This window comes from Pogoniulus pusillus, chromosome Z (assembly GCF_015220805.1).
Source record: "Pogoniulus pusillus isolate bPogPus1 chromosome Z, bPogPus1.pri, whole genome shotgun sequence".
NCBI lineage: Eukaryota > Metazoa > Chordata > Aves > Piciformes > Lybiidae > Pogoniulus > Pogoniulus pusillus.
In genome coordinates, this window is record NC_087309.1 from 12534670 (window position 1) to 12554350 (window position 19681).

General features: G+C 57.5%; 1 protein-coding gene across 1 annotated transcript; it reads left to right on the forward strand.

Moving 5' to 3' along the window:
• The first annotated feature begins 8315 nt into the window (after positions 1-8315).
• Positions 8316-19612, forward strand: NPR2 (natriuretic peptide receptor 2). The gene is made up of 22 exons (XM_064140246.1): positions 8316-9045; positions 13670-13869; positions 13953-14066; positions 14341-14476; positions 14568-14662; positions 14742-14874; positions 14989-15073; positions 15173-15293; positions 15815-15889; positions 16055-16132; positions 16240-16344; positions 16620-16691; positions 16769-16928; positions 17002-17157; positions 17239-17407; positions 17518-17664; positions 17794-17917; positions 18048-18116; positions 18207-18381; positions 18472-18570; positions 18666-18757; positions 18928-19612. Exons 1-22 carry the CDS (start codon positions 8316-8318, stop codon positions 18988-18990), a joined length of 3198 nt encoding a protein of 1065 aa, XP_063996316.1. The 3' UTR covers positions 18991-19612.
• Positions 19613-19681: the final 69 nt, after the last annotated feature.

Genomic DNA, 19681 nt, shown 5'->3' on the forward strand with positions numbered 1-19681 from the left:
GTGGAGAAGGAGACTTTCAAGACCAGTCTGGATGTGTTCCTGTGTGACCTGCACTAGATTCTATGGTCCTAGTCTGGCAGGAGGTTGGACACAATGATCTATGGAGGTCCCTTCCAACCCCTAACATCCTGTGATCCTGTGATAGCAAATCAAGACAGTTCTCAGCTGACAGTAGAGCTGTGAGCCACGACAGTGAACTGTATCAGTGACAAATGAACCTTGCCCTCTGGTGCAGATTTATTACTGCATAAGGAAGATAAAATGTGTTCGTCATCAGAGCAGCAAACCAATATGCCTATTGTGTATTTGGAAGAGAAGTCTGGCCTTCAAGGAACCACAATGAAATGATCCATCACTGCTTCTTCACTGAGCACACCAAGTGTTCCACTAATGTGGTGGGTTTCATTTGGAGATCTGCATGAGCTCACCAGGCTTCCAGAAAGGTGCTGAAAGTCTGGGGCAAGATCATGTCTTGGCTGTTTGTAGGGGTACTGCCCCAGGGACATGGGGAGGCATTCCTGCAATTTCTGTACACATTCTTTTTTCCCAAACAGAGGGTTGAGGCTACCAGACCACTTACCTTGGGTAAATACAGAGAAAAAGCAAGGCCAGGACATTGCAGAGAGATCTGGGCAGTGAAGAACCCTCCATGCCGTAGTTGTGCATTAGGGTGATGGGGGTTGGTGATCTCACTTTTCCCCCTCCTGGGTGCTCTTCCCCCATATTTGCATCCTTGAGCACCTGCATGGCTCCAGCATACACCCCTATGGGGAGTTCCAAGCATTTCTGTCCCACTTGTAAAGGAGGGGGCTTGTACCTTCAGAAGCAGCAGCTGGAGTTGTATTCAACACATGAGAGCTTAAATGGGTGCCCAAGGGATCCTGTGACTGGAGGAACTGACAGACTCTTTCATCTGCACAAGTCAGTGTATCCCAAGGAGGCTTTGCCCTTAAGAGTGAAAAGGGGAATCTGGGTTTGGTGCCTACATCTCAGAGGCACAAATGAGATCTAGGTAGGAGCCAGAGAAGGGATGTAGGGGATAGAAGAAGCACCTTGCTGTCATTTCTGGTTTATCAAGCAAAGGCCAACAGCAGAGACTGACTACACGTCCAGGCATGCTGGTGAGAAGCAATCATCACCTTGAGCATCCTGGGACCCTGCAGAAAGTCACATCTGTGTCTCAGCACACATCCAGCAGGACCCAGCTGCTTCTGCCTTGCCCAGCTCTCATATTGTAGCTGCGCCTGAGAAGAGCTGGCTGCTGCACCCCACCAAGGGCACAGCATTGCTGACCTACTCTCCCAGCAGAGGTTGAGTATTCCCTCTGCACAGATGTTGTTCAAGCCTCCAGTGTCAGAGGAGTGCAGGACACTGTGGGCAAGCAGAGGTGAGCACCCAAGCCCACCCTAGCCCTGCAGGAGGTATGGGTGTAATAAACAATGCTGGACAAGTTGCCATCAGCAGGATTCAGGAGTGTCATAAAACCTGAACCTCCTGGGCCTTTAGCTGGGACTACAGCTGCAGAGCAGGAAGCAAACAGGATCACGCTGGCATTGTGAAAGCAAACACCATAAATCCAAGGAAGTGCTGTGATTGCTGTTTTAGGCACTGGGGAGCTTGGCTCCTGCTCCCCACAAGTGCTTTATTTTCTCTTTAAACACAAAAAAAAAAAAAAGAAATGAAAAATACAACTCAAACTTATCACTGGGCTCAGCTGCCCTAGTGCTGCCTTGGGCCCTGGAGAGGCTGTGCAAGATGGGCAGCTCTCTTCATCCAGCACCTTGAAGGTGCTTCGAGCCCCAGAGCCCCCAGGGCACCAAGGCAGGGTGTGGGCAGGGTACAAGGAGATGCCAGCTCTGAGCTTTGTCCACTTGCCTGAATGCTCATCACCCACCAGAATGGCCAGATCCCATAGAGAGGTGAGCAGGGGGGTCAGATAATGTTGAGCAATCAGGAGCCAGGAATAGGGTCAAGAGAATACAAAGAACTACCCAAGGAGTGACAGCCAGCTCATTCCATCCTTTATCCAGACGGGATAGCTCTGAGAGGCTGGAAATGTAGGTGAGAACAGAGCCTAACTCACCTGAACTGAATCAACGAGACTGTTGCTCCAGCAATGGGACAAAAAAGAGAGGACATGAAAACCTAGATGTCAAAGTTACTCTTTAGGCTGGCTGCCACTAGAAAAGCAGGGGCTGGGAGGTGGTATGTTGGCATACTTAGTATGTCCCATGTGTGTCCATGTCCTCAGCACCCGCATCCTGGTCCTCCTCACATAGCAGAGCCATTTCCACCACGTGGGCTGGGCACAGTGATTTGCAAAGGCTCTGCAAGCCTGGGCTGGATGCAGCCTCTGGGTCCACAGCTGTGGGATGGGGTCTATAATGGGATGGTGTTTGTGGGTTTCCAGCCATGGGACAGTATCTGCTGTGGGGTGGTGTCTGGGGGCCCCCCAGCTGTGGGATGTGATCTGAGCAACCCCATGCTGTGGCTCCTTCAGGCTCCCTTGTCCTCTTGCCCTCTCTCATGTGGTCTCATCTTCCCTTGCTTGCCTTCATGCTCCACCCCTCTCCACCATCCTTTGGCACTGTCCTGGGCCATTTATCTCTGCTGTGGCTCCCCTGTGCCAGGCTAGGTTTTGGCAGCAGTGGCCTCAGGCCTGGCAGGATACTGACGCCCACCCTGGCAGCCCAGCACCCTGAGTACCCTGGCACCCTAGATCTGCTGCAGCTGGTGCCCCTGCCTGGGCTCCCCTCAAGGACAGATGCTGGGTGTTTAGGAAAACAGATCTTGGCCCTTTCTGGCCATCCCAGGAAAACAAAAACATCCAGGCAGGCAGCCGCACAGCGAATGTGAGAGGCCAGCACTCCATAAATCCCCTGGAGCAGGTGCCTCGTAGTTGGCACAAGGAAATTAGCACATTATTCAGCTCAGCTTAAATCCAGAAATGTTTCCTGTCCTGTGAGTCAGAAATAACCCCGGGGAGATCATTCCTGGGCCATGCAGGAGTCACGTCAGCCAAAAAGTGCCATATGCCAGTCGGGCCTGGGGACCTGCTGGGGAAGCCAAGGGTCCAGGCACCCCACCATGGAGGGGACTTCAACAGAGCCGTGCTGTGTCACCAGGCATGTTACTGCTCTGGAAGGTGCTGTAGAGCTCTCAGTGGGATGCAACAACAGAAAGAAGCCTAAGAGAAACTTGGGCTTTCTGGATCACTGAGATCCTAAATGGATCCAGCAGACCCTCTGTGGCCTCACTGCATCACCCCAGTGCATCTCAAGATGCTGGTTGGTATCTACGTGAGCACCCTGGGATGCTACACTGTTTTAGGGACACCCAACAGGAGAAGCCATCGATGGCTGGAGGTTTCATGGTGAAGAGACCACCTGGACATGGGGCCAAAATCCCTCATGGCCTAGGGCACCAAAGCAGATGGAGGGTAAAGCAACACAGCAAGTTCTCCCAGCTCAGCATAGGCAGGGTCTACCCAAAGGTGTTCATGGGTGGCACATCCTGTCTCACTGCCATGCAAGGACATTTAAGGGATTCCTCCATTGGTCTGGAGCACAGAGGGATGTGGGTGCAGGGGTTTAGGGGTTTTCCCTACTGACCCAGGACGTGACATAGCTGTTACATTACCTACATCTTCCTCTGTAAAATGTTTACCTCTGCTCCATATTTCCCACAATTGGCACATAAATCCCAAGCCCAGACAAGTTGCCCTTCAGATTTCCTGAATGGCAGGAGCACAGGAAGACCATACGTGTACATGTTGACCCACACACCTGTTCTCACCCCTGCGTGTTTCATGTCTATCTGTCCAAAGCCACCTCAGCCTTCTGGAGACATTCATCGCCTCTTTGGCATGGCAACCAGGAATGAAGAGTCCAGCAAACCCTGACTCCCTCTTGGATGGAGATGAGAACAGGGACCTGCAGTGGTACCTTCTGCATCCCTTCCCTCTTTTAATGCCTACACTTTGTGACTCCATTTGCAACCCATATCCTCCATGCTACACCTTCCCATGACCCAGTGCCATATGTGCCCTGGCATGGTAGTGCCCGTATGAATCCTTCACTTGGCCTTGGCAGAGCTGACCATGCTCAGGCATCCACTTGTGGTGCCTGCTGCACTCTTTATGACCACCTCCTGAGGCTGAAAGGTCTCTGGCCTCACTCTTAGGTGCAGAGGTGAAGGTGCCTGGCAGGGCGCTGCAGCCTGCAACTCATGTTGCTGTTGCCCAGAAGGCAGAAAACACCTTTTTTTTTTTAGCAATTAAACAATCACCAGATCTGGGGACCTGGCTTTTGTTTTTTCTTGCTGAGGAAGCAGAAAACAAGATGGGAACCTCATGGGATCTCCCCAGGGCAGAAGGAGATGGCTACGGTGACCACCATGCTCTAGTGCAGCATGATAACAACCGTGGACTACTACAGGGCACCATGGACCACCACAGGCCATCGTAGACCATCATGGATCTCCGTAGACAATCATGGACCATGAATGAACTACTATGGAGGGCCACAGACTGTTATGGGCCACCACAGACCATCACAGATTATCACTGGCTATTGCAGTTCACTCCACGTTATCACAGATCTGGTGGCAGACTGCCATAGATCACTTCGGACCACCACAGGCTTCCATGCACTGCCACAGACTGCTACAGGATGACTACAGACCACCAGGACTGGGGTGATGGGCACAACCCTGTGGAAGGAAAGTGTGCAGCTTTGAGACATCCAGGGGCAAGTGTAAAAAGGGTAGAACTCAGCACAAACCTGGGGGGTGGGGAAGGCAGGAGAGAGTCACAGAAAGTAAAGCACAATGAGCCTCAGGCCCCTGTGCCCCAGGGAGCATGCTGAGGAGAATGCACACCATAGAATCATAGAATCAACCAGGTTGGAAGAGACCTCCAAGATCACCCAGTCCAACCTAGCACCCAGCCCTAGCCAGTCAACTAGACCATGGCACTAAGTGCCTCAGCCAGGCTTTTTTGAACACCTCCAGGGACGGTGACTTCACCATCTCCCTGGGCAGCCCATTCCAATGCCAATCACTCTCTCTGCCAACAACTTCCTCCTAACATCCAGCCTATACCTACCCTGGCACAACTTGAGGCTGTGTCCCCTTGTTCTGTTGCTGGTTGCTTGGGAGAAGAGACCAACCCCCACCTGGCTACAACCTCCCTTCAGGTAGTTGTAGACAGCAGTGAGGTCCCCCCTGAGCCTCCTCTTCTCCAGGCTAAACACCCCCAGCTCCCTCAGCCTCTCCTCATAGGATTTGTGTTCCAGGCCCCTCACCAGCTTTGTTACCCTTCTCTGGACACACTCCAGCACCTCAACATCTCTCTTGAATTGAGGAGCCCAGAACTGGACACAGTACTCAAGGTGTGGTCTGTCCAGTGCTGAGTACAGGGGAAGAATAACCTCCCTTGTCCTGCTGGCCACACTGTTCCTGATGCAGGCCAGGATGCCATTGGCTCTCTTGGCCACCTGGGCACACTGCTGGCTCATCTTCAGCCTACTATCCACCAGTACCCCCAGGTCCCTTTCCTCTTGGCTGCTCTCCAGACACTCTGTCCCCAGCCTGTTGAGCTGCTTGGGCTTGCTGGGGCAGAACCCTGCACTTGGCCTTGTTAAATCTCATCCCATTGGCCTCTGCCCACCAGCTGCACGGTCCCCATCACGGCTGCGCTCCCCCTGCGTACACTTGTGGGGTGATGCCCTAGTTGGAGAGAGGAAGCAGACCCGGGGCAGGTTTCCCGGTAACCGAGCAGGAGCGGGCGCAGCCGGACGGGTCGCAGTCGGTGTCGCACAGTGCGCAAGCAGTGGTGGCGAGGCGCCCCCTGCTGGCAGGCGAAGGCAAACACGGGGTGCTCCGGTACGCATGGCTCCCCAACACAGGACATCCCGTCCCACGTGCTCCCACTCACACTCTGTCCTCTGCCACTCCCGAGGCTGAGAGGTGCCACCGTGGCTTAGGACACGAGCCCCAGGACTAGGTTGTTCAGCATGGTGCACGTTGAGGGCACAGTACCAGGCACCATTAGCACCCTGTGAGCTTCTGACAGGTGAGGCTTTGGTCCCCAGTGGGGCTGTCTCTGACCCACGAAGTCCAGCTCCACACCACACAGGAAGATATTCCAGACCCCTTCTGCCCCTCCTTTCACGTTGGTGATTGGATTTCACCATCCTGCAGCACAAAGACTGCAGGCATTGCTGCCAGATCCGTGCTGTGACAGGAGAGGGGTATTTATAGCCAGCAACCCAATCCCCACCAACTTAGGTTGTGCTAGGCCAGGCAAGCTGAATGTCACGATCCCACGATGAGAAGGACATGTCACCCATGACCAGGGCACCTGCAGTGGCAATGTCAGGAAAACTGTGACTCCTAACAGCCCTGTGATCCATGCCAGGGGTACCCTGAGGTGCCATGCCTGCAGATCTGCTCTCATGGCCTGCCCCAAATACCAGGAGGGGACAGGAAACTCTTGCTTACTGCTCAGCATGACATCCCCCACACTGTCAACCCCTGCAGAGCCTTGCAGAAGACCCTGGACAGCCGCTGGACTGCCTCTGTGCCCCCTCCCCTCATGTCAACCCTCACAGCTCTAAGCCGTGGGGCAGGGGTTGTCAGCACCCCCACAGCACTCCAGATCCAGCTCACCGGCCCAGTGGGATCAGGCAGCAGGCTGGGAATGTGAGGAATGCACCACAGGCACGCTGCCACCGCCGAGCCCCTCCTGCCCCACCGAGGCCTCTGCTGTAAACGCTGGACACCTCCGTGTTCCCCTGGGCTGGGGCACGCTGCCGGGTTTGGCATCCTCTCGGCTCCTTGTCCAAACCTCTGGGGGAAAGTAGCAGCCACTTTGTCCAGGTTATCCCAACCCCAAGGCATCCCGGGGGAATTGTGCAAGGTTCCCTTGCCCCATAGCCAGCCCTTGTCCACAGAGTGCTCCTTTGTGCTCCACGGGCTGCCCACCGGCCCCCCTGCTCCCTTCACAGCCCCCACCTACCTATCCCACCACCTTTCCTGTGGCCCACAGTACAACAGTTCGAGCGGTAAAACCGTAGTGGTGACATTTCTGCTGCCTTCAGCCCCTCCCTCGGCAGCTGCTGCTCTCAGAGTTCCAGATCATGCCTGGACGGGGAGCAGGGAGCACTGGATCACTGTGACACAGCTCCCCCGCTTGCACCCTCCACTACTTGAGGGGAACATCTTCAGTGCCAAGGGCAATTAGACCTTGAGGGCGTCTCGCCTCTCAGAGTTCAGTCACTCACAGAGCTCCTCAGTCACTCCCCTGCCACATACCAAATGATCAGGGATCCCTCCAGCCACCCTCCCTGCCCTCAGAGGAGATATCCACATCCTGGGCAATAGATATCCCTCCAAAGGGGCCATTCAGATCCCACCATCTTCTCCCCAGAGCCAGACTCTCCCTGTACCCGCTGGCCCAAGACCACCCTGAAACCCCTGGTGGGGATGCCAGCACCGAGATGGTCCCTCCCCCTCCAGCTAGCTGCACCCCAGAGCCGTGTATCTCCTCACACTCCCTCATCAGGGACATCCTTCCCCAGGACACCCATTGCAGACCTCTCATGCCTCATTGCCCTCTGCTCAACACTCCACTCACTGTGGACACCCCAAAGCCAGATGCCCCCTTCCCTGCTCCCCCTCCTGGATCCTATAGAACCCAGAAAGCCCTTCTCAAGCCCTGCCATCTGAGGGCTGCTGGATCTGTAAAGCCTCATTCCTAACGCCGTACTGGGGATTCCAGGCTGCGATCCTGACTCCTCTATTGGGAACATCCAGAAGGTGAGCGCTCCTCCGCCCTCCGCGCTCCCCCGGGGCCAGCCCCAGAGCCAACATACCGCCTCCTCAGTGCCCAGCCAATGAGAACATCCCCGAAGCCTGATGCCAACTCCTCAACCGCGCTTCTGGTTCTCCCCAGAACCCCGTCCCCAATCCCTAACCCCTGAGGGCTGACGGACGTGGAGTACCCCTTTCCGTGGGGGACCGCAGAGACCCTCCATCGGGGACACTGAGAAGGCGAGCACTCTCACACCCTCTCTCCCTCAGAACCGGTGCCCTCCTTCCCCAGTCCCCCTTTCTCACTGGCCTCCCGCCCCCAGCGGCGGTGCCCGCCCATCCCGGTGCCGGCCGATCGGACGGGGACAGGCGGCAGAGGGCGCTGGCCGGTGCCGGGGCGGTGCCGCCCGGGGGAGGGCGGAGGCGGCGGGGCGGGGGCGCGGCGGGGCTGCAGGACCGGCGGGCGGCGGGCGGCGGCCGGGGCGGAGGAGCCAACGCGGCCCATGGCTCCGCGGCTGCTGCTGTCGCTGCTGCTGCCGGTGCTGGCGGCGGCAGCCGGAGCGGGAGGCGAAGGGCGTCGGGCGGCGACCCCCGACGGGACGGTCGCCAACTTGACGGTAGCGGTAGTGCTGCCGGAGCGCAACGTGAGCTACGCGTGGGCTTGGCCCCGCGTGGGGCCGGCGCTGAGCCTGGCGCTGGAAGCGCTGGAGCGGGGTGAGCCTCCGCTCCTGCCGCGGCCCTTCTCGGTGCGCGTCGAGTTCATGAGCTCGGAGCTGGAGGGCGCTTGCTCCGAGTACGTGGCACCGCTCAACGCCGTGGATCTGAAGCTCTACCACGACCCCGACGTCCTTTTTGGGCCAGGCTGCGTCTACCCTGCCGCTTCCGTGGGTCGCTTTGCCTCGCACTGGCGGCTGCCGCTTATCACTGGCGGGGCGGTAGCGGCCGGCTTCAGCCGAAAACGGGAGCATTACAGCACGACGGTACGTACCGGGCCCTCGGCCCCGAAACTCGGCGCCTTCGTCTCCCACCTCCACGCCCACTTTAACTGGAGTGCCCGCGCCGTCCTGCTCTACGTGGACCGCAAGACCGATGACCGACCCTACTACTTTACCGTCGAGGGTGTCTACCAGGAGCTGCAGGATGGCAGCAACCTCACCGTCCGCCACCATATCTACTCCCCCGACGAGGGCGGCCCCGACACCGCCGTGCACTTCATCAAGGCCAACGGGCGCGGTGCGTGGGGCGGCGGAGCGGGGGGGGGATGGGGCTTTGGGAAGGGACCCCGCGAGGGAATAGGGTTGAGCGCCCATGGAGGTGAGGAGGGAAAGTAGAGAGGAAGGTCCCTGCGAGGGAGCCGCGCAGGGCTCGGGGAGGAGGCAAAAGCCTCCGCAGGGCGCAGCGAGAAGCTAAACATGGGGCCGGACCTGTTTGAGGTATAGCGGGAGGCAGGGACCTATCTGGGGCACAGTGTGGGGATGTGGACGCAGTGGGACCTGTCTGGAAATGAGAGTGTGGTAGGACCCATCTGAGGCACAGTGTGGTGGAAGCTGTCTGGGGTACAAGTGGGGGATGGAGGTGATGCATGGTACGCACAGCATGCAGCAAATAGCTGCCAGTGCCACGGGACCTCTCTGGGCTGCAGTGAGAGGACAGGGGTGCGGTTCAGCGCACATAAGACATAGCAAAGGAGCTGAGGGTGCAGAGAGACATGTCTAGGGCACAACAAGGGGACAGGGCACAACGAGGGGCCAAGGACATGGTGGGACCCATGTAAGGTGCTGCAAAGAGTGGGCAGGATGAGACCCATGCGGGGCACAGCAAGGCCCTAGGGACACAGTGGGACCTGTGAGGCACAAAGAGGGGCTGAGAGCTCAGAGGCACCTGTTTGGAGCAGGAAGATAGGCTAAGGGCATGGTGGGGCCCATGTGGTGCACAGGGAGGTGTTGGCAAAGCAGGTTTTGCATAGGATGCTGCAAGGAGTGGGCACATTTTGTCATGGTGAGGCTGGAGGAGCAGCAGGACCAGGACAAGGAAGTGTGTGCGGGGTGGACAAGGCAGGACTTGAGACTTCTATGCCACCTTAGTGCCGGTGGGATGGGTCCAGGACAGAATGAGATGTCATGGAGTCTCGCCTTCCCTGTTTACCAGCCTTGGTACCCTATGCCGGGGAGAGCTCACTTCAGTGGGACTTGTGATGTGAGGGATCCTAGGGCAACCCTGCCCTCTGTAATAACAGGATCAGTGTGTCCCCTGAGGACCCAGCCGCATTCTTAGAGGCTGTAGATGATGATGTGGACGTGGCCATCTGAAGGGCAGCACCAGCTGTGGTTATGTGCCCAGAGCAACCTGGTGTCACACACTGAGTTGGCTGTGCCATGCTCAGACAGCCTCCCAGCCCAGCATGAGGATGCTCTGGGTTGGGCCTGTCCCTGCTGTGCCTTGGTGACAGGGTTGGGGATGGCCCCACTCTGAGGATGGAGGGATAAATCAATCTGGTGCCTTGTTGAGTGCCCCAGGAGAGCAGCTACATAAGGAGCAGGAGGAAATGGAGGGGCTTACGGCGGCAGCTGGAGAGCAAGGGCAGCCTGATGCTCTTTCATTATTGATGAGCGAGGTGCATCGATCCCGGAGCCAGCCGCTCCGCGATGCCTCTTAATGGATCCTGAGTTGCTGTGTCATTAAGAAGGACATCGAACTGGGATGAGTGGAGCCAGATGGGCCAGCAGGACATGTGGCTAAGGATGCTTGGGACTAGGTTGGTGATGCATGGCTAGGGCACTTTGGGGTGTGCGACTGGGCTCCCCTAGGACTGAGGCCAGTGGGGTCTGATCCATGGGGCAATGCAAGCACACCATGGCAGGCTGTGTGTGCTGAGCAGTCCGTGGCTGCCCCTCTTGTTTGCCTGGCTGGGAAGGAAGCTCCCTGTGTGTGCCATCACCAGCTGTAGAGTGTGAATCTTTGCGTGGAGCTGGGGCTAAGGACTGCAGGGGAAAAGGCTAAAATTGGCAATTCCTGACAACGTTTCTGGCTTAGTGCTTTACATCACCCTGATGATAATTGATCCCTTGCAGTGCAGATAGGGGGTCATGGCTGCTGAGGGAGGAGACCAGGCAAGGGCAGAAACCTTGAAGGCTCTTTGAGCTAGGATGCAGGAGGCTCTGGGCCTCTCTGGCTACAGCCCAGAGGTGGGGGGCAGAGTGCTTTGCCCCACAGTGATGGGTGATTAGGGCTGTGATGCTGACGTTATATGCTTTCCTAACATGGAAGTGCAGGGCAGGGAGCAGGGACTGTGCAAGGCTGCCCCAGAGGTGCCCAGCCTTGCATGGTGTGGCATGGAGAGGGAATAGGAGCTTCAGTTGCAGCTACATCTATGTTTATGCCCTGCAATGACACATGTCATCCCTCTTGGCATCACCCTCCTTCTCTTTTCTGTGTAAAGCCTACCTCTGTGCCCTTGAGGCTGCTGATCCCCGTGTTCACAGCTCTAAAGAGTGGGCATAGGGGCACATTGGTGCATTGCCACTTTCAGTGTGTGGCTGTTTCACACTTTTCATTGCCTCTCTCACTGGTGCCTGGGTGATGATGTGCAGGGGCCCACATCTCTCCTGCCACTTACAAAAGCACTGATATGATTAGAGCTGTGGTTGAGGGAATTACCAGAGCCATCTGCTTGCAAAGCCCAGGTGCCCTGCCTGGGGAGATGGCTGGGTTCTGCTGCTGGGATGGGAGTGCATTTGGTCCTCACCCTCGGTCCTCCCAGGCATGAGATGGCTGCTTGACTGGTACAAGGGTCTCTGTCCTGCAGTGCTCTGTGCTGGTGCAGCTGTGCAAAACTAGGATTTGCAGGGATTTTCTGCCCCAAGCCAGTATTTGCCTTGACTTTAGGGTTTTCTTCCATCATGCAGGGGTCATGTACTATCTTGTTACCCTGTCTGCATGCTCAGGAATATGGCTGTCCACTACCTCCTGCATCATGTGCACCTCTTGAATAAATGCCTGCAGGCTGCATGTACCCCAGCCTCTCAGGACTTCATTCCTCTTTTCCTCAGTGGTGCTGAGGCTGTCTTTGGCCGTTTGACAACCTTGGGAGTTGAGCAGACCGGGGTGCTACAGGCCAGGCAAAGAGGCTGCCAGCTGGAGGCAGCTGCCAGCATCAGGCAGAGCCCCAAACATTGACCCTTCCCTTCTGCACAGCTCCTGCAGTCTGTCCCTGGGGAGCCGTCCAGGCGTCATCAATCGCCTTGCTCAGTGGCCTTTGACCAGGCAAGCTTTTGCTGCCGCCGCAGGGGCCAGTCGCCTGGGGTGTCTCACCATCTGCCAACAGCTGTTGCGGCTCTACAGTCTGAGTGGTGATGCCTTTTCCTGGCGCCTGCGATGGGATGGGGAGGGTCCTGTGCTGTATCCTCATGACGGGCATGCTGGGGAGATGCTGAGCTGCCTACCCTGGCCCGGAAATTGGGGTATGGCACATCTCTGGGTGTGAGACTAGCAAAGTGAGGAAGCAGAAATTGTTTACTTGAAGTATTGCAGCCCTCAGAGGAAAAAAAAAAAAAAAAAAGAGAGAGAGAAAAAAACATTTCAGATCCTGTAACATATTTTCGCTCATGCACAGCCTGAGCTGCTGCAATTTCCCCCTCCCCGGTGCCCAGGAGCAGCTCCTCACTTTGCTGTGGATTTCCTGTGCCCAGAGAAGCTGTGCTGACTTTCTTCTCCCACACTGCTGCCTTGCTGCTCCTGTGGGTGACCTTGTCGTCCTTGCTGCCTGCATGATGGAGTGCATCCTGGGCTTCGGGGCCTCCTCGCTGTCCCCAGCTCTCTCTGTGCTCTGGATCTGGAAGGGGTGTAGGGCCCTATGCAGAAGGGCTGCTCACTGGGGCCAGCGCCCGAGCGTGACATTCCTCCAGCACCGCCCTGCCGCCACCGCCTCCTGCATTGCTCAATCCTGGGTTCCCAGCCAGGCTGTCTGGAGCAGGGGGCCCTCGTTTTCCGAGGGGTGGGAGGAGGCAGTGGCAGAATCTTCAGCAAGGGCAAGGAGGGCCCCTTCTCAGGGGGGTTTCGAACACCTTTTGGTGCCCATCCTCTCAGCCCACAATGCCCTGTGCCCGCTCACCACCACCACCACCACCCGTACGGCACCCGAGTAGCCATCCCATCGCAGCTGGCCAGGCCCCTGGCAGCCGGCAGGGGCACATGGGGTTGCTGGCCGGGGCCCGGGCATCCCCTTGCCGCATGGGTCACACTAGCAAGATGCTCTGTTTCCAATTAGCTGAGGCAGCCACAGAAGGTGCTGGAATCTGGGAACCTGCGCATTCCTGCCGCACGGCCAGCCAGCCGCGAACCCAAACATGGGTTTGTCCCCTCCCCAGCCCTGGCTCCCCAGGGCCTCCAGTGTGCAGCCACAATGCCTCTGCTGGCCCTCCCTGGTGTCCTGACTGGGGCTGGCTGGCTGCAAGGAATGTTGGAGGAGATGTCCTTTGGGTAGCTCTTGCTGGAGCAGGATGAGCTTATGCGCTGGAGCAGGGTCTGTGAGGTCTGTGTGTAGGGTGTCTGCCTCCTATTTTGGAGCAATGGTTCTCCTGTTCTTTTTTCTGTCTTCAGACCAAGGTGGCTGGTGGAGCAGGAGTGGCCTGGGATGGTGAAGGCAGTGAGGCAGGCTCAGTGACTGTAAGACATGTAGCACAAGAAGGAGATAGCCAAGCTGTGCCTCCTCCACCTGCTCCATCCTTCCTGCAGCCACCAAGTGTGCCCCAAGGGTGTCCCCTATCACCCCAAGGGAAAGCATCGCACCCCACAGTGGGTCTGGGTGGCCCAGGGTGGGCTGGTATCACCCCTCTGACCCCCCACATCTTGCCCACAGTGGTGTATCTCTGCGGGCCGCCAGAGATGCTGCAGCAGATCATGCAGCTGGCACAGCGTGAGAACCTCACAAATGGAGACTACGTCTTCTTCTACTTGGATGTCTTTGGCGAGAGCCTACGGGGAGACTCTGCCCGTGACCCCTTCAAGCCCTGGCAGCAGAGCCTGGGCCAGGACTCAGGGCTGCGTGAGGCTTTCCAGGTGAGCTGTGCCCACCTGCCTTGGGATGGGGACCTTCCCAGCCGGCCCTGTTATGTGAACCAGAGTGCTGTGTCTGTTTGCAGATGGTGCTGGTGATCACCTACCATGAGCCCCAAAACCCCGAGTACCAGCATTTCCAAACGCAGCTGATCCTGAGAGCTAAGCAGAAATTTGGGGTACAGCTCAACTACTCCTTGGTGCGTAAGTCCTGCTTGATGGTGTGGTGGGGACTCTCTGCATGGGGCTGTGCTACCTCACCAGGATGCACAAGGTGGGACATGGTCATGGGCAATGCCAGAGGGGCCATCCCTGGTGGGAACAGCTACAGGTGCTGCCATCCCTGCAGGATATGTGAAGGCCCACAGTGGCGTTACAGGCCTGTACGTGGGTACCTGGCCCAAGAGTGAGGGTCCTGGGGAAGGGGTGTTCCTGTGTCTGTGGCCACAGGTGTGATGAGCTTCCTCGTGGCAGATGAACCTGGTGGCAGGGTGCTTCTATGATGGGATGCTGCTGTACGCCATGGTACTGAATGAGACTCTACAGGAGGGTGGCTCCAAGAAAAATGCTACCCACATCATTGAGAAGATGCGGGACCGCAAGTTCCATGGTAAGGGTAGGGTAGGCATGGCCAGAATGAGGGTGCCACAGGGGTAGTGGGACCCAGTCCCCATCCAACATGAGTTTTGCTTCTCCTTCAGGGGTAACAGGGCTGGTGAGCATGGACAGCAACAATGACCGGGACACTGACTTCAACCTATGGGCCATGGCTGACCCCAAAAGTGGGCAGTATGAGGTGGGGGCCTGCACTAGGATCCTGCCAGCAGCCAGGGTTGGGAGATGGGATGGGAGGGCCTAAGCTCTCTCTCCTGTAGGTGGTGGGACACTACTCAGGTGTGGAGAAGCAGATCCATTGGCTGGGACGACCTATCCCGTGGGTGAAGGGGGCCCCCCCCTTGGATAACCCACCCTGTGTCTTCGATGTGGATGACCCCTCCTGTGATAAAAGTGGGTGCACTGGGCCCCCATGCCCCTTGTGCTCCAGCACCCTCCCCTATGGGTGCCTGGCAGCTTGGCACCCATGGCCAGTTGGGCCACTCTGATATCCCCTCCTGCCTACAGCCCCCCTCTCCATGCTGGCCATTGTGGCTTTGGGCACTGGTCTCACCTTTGTCATGTTTGGCATCTCCAGCTTCCTCATCTTCAGGTCAGTTGGGGCTAGGGAAGCCTCTGGGCGCCACTCAGCCTGGCAATGGGGCAGGCAGGGCAGGGGATTGTAAGGCCCTGACCCCTATGTGCCCTTCAGGAAGCTAATGCTGGAGAAGGAGCTTGCCAGCATGCTCTGGAGGATCCGCTGGGATGAGCTGCAATTTGGGAGCCCTGAGCGGTACCACAAGGCAGCAGGCAGCCGGCTCACCCTGTCCCTGGTGAGAGTTGCTAGCTCTGGGGCACCACTATCCCCCTCATCTTGCCCCTGCACTGCCCTCCCTTCCTGCATAGCACTCCTGCCTTGCTGATCCCCTACACAACCCTCCATCCTCTACAGAGCCATAGCCCCATTGCATCCATCTCTTGGCCCTCCGTCCCTACATAGCTCTGCATCCACTGCAGAGCCACACTTAATCTCTGGCAGACCCTCTAATCCTTGCAGAGCCTCTTGATTTCCCTACACGGATTTGAATTCTCTGCAGAGCACCATCCCTCATCAAAGCCCTGTGTGGCCCACCAACCCACACCATATCCATCCTCTACATCCCCTGTAGCACATTATACTTCATCCTGTAGTCTTCACCCTCCCCACAGACCATACAGAAATTGTTCTGATCCTTCAGAGCAAAGGTCCTGAACCCTCTCCCTGCACACGCCTGGGTGTCCTTGCCTTGCCCTGATGGTGCCTGACTCCTCCCATCCTTGAGTCTCCATTCATAACCCAGCTCCTTCCCTGCAGCGTGGCTCCAGCTATGGCTCCCTGATGACCACCCATGGGAAGTACCAGATCTTTGCCAACACTGGCCACTTCAAGGTCAGTGCAGAAGATGAGGAGCTGAGCCCTCCTCTCAAAATCCCCCAGTCCTGCTGGGGTGCTCCCTCTTGGCTGCACCACCAGCCTGTAGGATGCTGGCACCTTCCTTCCCTCCCCACATCCACCCAGTGGGCACTGACCTCTTCTCCATCCCTGGCACCCCAGGGCAACGTGGTGGCCATCAAGCATATCAACAAGAAGCGCATCGAATTGACGCGGCAGGTGCTCTTTGAGCTGAAACATGTAGGTTTGGGGTTGGGGCTTGGGTGGGCACACTGATTGGGGGTGCAGGGTCTGGTTGTGGCAGTGAGGGGAATTGTCATCTCTGACCTCAAGCTTGCCACCTACAGATGCGTGACATCCAGTTCAACCACCTGACCCGTTTCATCGGGGCGTGCATTGACCCTCCCAACATCTGTATTGTCACCGAATATTGCCCAAGGGGCAGCCTGCAGGTATGGGGGTTTGGGGGCTGCAGGGCTGACAGGTAGTCATGGTGACCTGGCTGGGCTGGGCTGGGCCTTGAGGACAGGGCTGTAGTTGCTGGTGGCCACCCAAATGTGACAAGATTTGCGACCAAGCTGCCCAAGCAGGTGTCATAGGCCAGGGGAGAGGAGGGGGATGGGTGCCACAGAGCCCCCCCACCCCACAGCCAGGTGTTTGGTGATGCTGGTGCCGGCGTCACCATCCTCTGGGTGCCTGTTGGGGTCCACTCAATATGCTGCCCCAGGATGTCCTGGAGAACGAGAGCATCAACCTGGACTGGATGTTTCGCTACTCCCTCATCAACGACATTGTCAAGGTATCCAGGCAAGGGGTCTGAGGGGGTACAGGGGGGGTGCCTGAAGGATGCAGCTTCACTATGCCTGTCTGTCCCAGGGAATGGCCTTCTTGCACAACAGTATCATTGGGCACCACGGCAGCCTCAAGTCATCCAACTGCGTGGTGGACAGCCGTTTTGTGCTGAAGATCACCGACTATGGGCTGGCCAGCTTCCGCTCACCCTGCGACGGCGAGGACACTCATGCTCTCTATGCCAGTGAGTGCCTGCTCAAGGTAGCCAGAGGGATGGGGTGGCCCTGACTCAGCACCCAATGGCTGTGTTCCACCAGAAAAGCTGTGGACTGCCCCGGAGCTGCTGCAGAAGGGGCGCCTGCCCACCCCAGGCATGCAGAAAGCCGATGTCTACAGCTTTGGCATCATCGTGCAGGAGGTTGCCCTGCGCAATGGCCCCTTCTACATCGAGGGCATGGACCTGAGCCCCAAAGGTGCCAGTTAAGGGAAGGGGTAGGGTGATCTTCTCCCTGTCATGGAGATGTGGTGCTCATTGCTGGCCACCCCCACGACAGAGATTGTGCAGAAGGTCCATAACAGCCAGAAGCCCTTCTTCCGCCCTTCCATTGACATCGGGGTGCACAGTGAGGAGCTGGCAGTGCTGATGGAGCGCTGCTGGGCACAGGAACCGGCCGAGCGCCCCGACTTCAGCCAGATCAAGATCTTCATCCGTAGATTCAACAAGTGAGTGGCTGGCAAGCAGGGAAGATGCCCCTGAGTGGGAGCGGGGATACCTATGGGGGTGTTGGCTGGGGACACCTCTTTCTGTGGTACCAAGTGCCTGAACCTGGCAGGGAGGGCAGCACCAGCATCCTGGACAATCTGCTGTCGCGCATGGAGCAGTATGCCAACAATCTGGAGAAGCTGGTGGAGGAGCGGACACAGGCCTACCTGGAGGAGAAGCGCAAGGCAGAAAACCTACTCTACCAGATTCTGCCCCAGTGAGAGAGGGAGGATGGGAGTGTGTGGGTTCCTTGCTGGCTCTTCAGGCTGGTACAGGGCAGGGGATACAAAGGGAACATGGGATCTGGGGTGGAAGCCCACTATCATCACCCTCCTGTCCTCACCAGTTCTGTGGCAGAGCAGCTGAAGCGTGGGGAGACAGTGCGGGCTGAAGCTTTTGACAGTGTCACCATCTACTTCAGTGACATTGTTGGCTTCACTGCCCTCTCAGCAGAGAGCACTCCAATGCAGGTGAGAGCAGGGCTTGAGGGGCAGCCTGCTATGGGGCTGGTGCAGCAGGGCTTGTACCCTAGATGTGCCACGCTTGAGGCTAGGAGGACATGTGTGGTCCCAGCCCCACACACAGCCTTGCTCCATCCAGGTCGTGACACTGCTGAATGACCTCTACACTTGCTTCGATGCCATCATTGACAATTTTGATGTCTACAAGGTGAGGAGAGGGGGGTAAGCAAGCACAGCCCATGGCAGTGAGGTGGGCAGCAAGGAGCCTGGGGTGTACCTGCTCCCCATGACCATGCAGGTGGAGACTATTGGGGATGCCTACATGGTGGTGTCGGGGCTGCCAGTACGCAATGGGAAGCTGCATGCCCGCGAGATTGTTCGCATGGCCCTGGCCCTGCTTGAGGCTGTCAAGACTTTCAAGATCCGGCATCGGCCCAACGACCAGCTCCACCTGCGCATTGGCATACACACTGGTGAGTCCTCACACTGGCCAGTGCCACGCTGGCTGCTGGGGGAATGCCCACGTGCTCTGCAGCAGCCCCAGGGCTTCTCTGTACACACAGGTCCTGTGTGTGCCGGAGTTGTGGGTCTAAAGATGCCGCGGTACTGCCTTTTCGGGGACACAGTGAACACTGCATCCCGCATGGAGTCCAATGGCCAGGGTGAGCCAAGGGGCTTGCAGCTGGGGTTTGGTGCCACGTGTTGTGGTGCACTCCAAGACCCACCTATGTCACTTTTGCCCTTGTGTGCCACTCAGCCCTGAAGATCCACGTCTCATCCACCACCAAGGAAGTCCTGGATGAGTTTGGCTGCTTTGAGCTGGAGCTGCGTGGGGATGTGGAGATGAAGGTGAGGGTGTTAGGACTCTGGTAGGGTGCCAGCTCTTCTGCTGTAGGGACCTGTGATGGGTGAATGGGTCAGGGTTGGAACTCCTTGTCCCCTCATTGCTGGGGATGGCGCCCAAGGAGCAGTGGCAGGGGAGTTGAGTGGGATCTAATTGCTTCTCTTTATCCCCCCAGGGCAAGGGGAAGATGCGGACATACTGGCTACTGGGTGAGAGGAAAGACGCCAAAGTCATCTGAGCCCAGCAGCAGTGGCAAAGCACCCAACCATGCTGGGGCCACCATGCTTTCTAGCACCTGGCTCCATAGGATGTATTGGCACCACCCCATCACTACAGCCTGCTCTACCACAGCCCCCCTGCTTCAGCAGGTCTTGGGCACAGGGGATCCAGCAGCCATGGCATCACCTGCCCCTCTCCACCAGCACCAGCAAAGTCCACCTCCCCCCACAGCCACAGATGGAAGCAGAGGCACCAGCCTTGATCCAGCCCAGGGGATAGAACCCTATATCCTCCCGCTCTTGGGGATCCTGCTGTTCCTGCCCTTTCCCCCAAGGCTCAGCTGGCTCTGAGTCACTCCTGGGGCCTGGCAGCCCCATAGGGCACTTAGCCATCTCTTTTCAATACCTGGCCCCTGGCAGAACCTGTGCCCATTCTGCCCCCTCCTTGGTGTGGGAGGCAACAGGGGCTCCTGCTGGGACTAATCCCTTGGCCAGGGCAGGTTCAATGCTGCAGCTCCCCTCCTCCCCCATCTCCCCATCCCCTGTATATAGCCCCATTGGGTCATGTAAATAACCACCTCCCCCAGGTGTAAATATAGGAGTTGCTGCAAACTATTTTGTTGAAATACAAACTGCCCCAAAGCCCTCTGTGTCCCAGTCTCCGTTTCACTCTGCTCAAGTTCCAAGAGGAGTGAGGGGCTGGAAGGGGAC

What these genes read in the sequence shown, in the direction of transcription:
- NPR2 (XM_064140246.1), top strand. Translation starts at nt 8,316, where the DNA reads ATGGCTCCGCGGCTGCTGCTGTCGCTGCTGCTGCCGGTGCTGGCGGCG. An exon ending in TGACCCCTCCTGTGATAAAA is followed by an intron (nt 14,875 to 14,988) that starts GTGGGTGCACTG and finishes TCCTGCCTACAG; the next exon opens with CCCCCCTCTCCATGCTGGCC. An exon ending in TGCTCTTTGAGCTGAAACAT is followed by an intron (nt 16,133 to 16,239) that starts GTAGGTTTGGGG and finishes TGCCACCTACAG; the next exon opens with ATGCGTGACATCCAGTTCAA.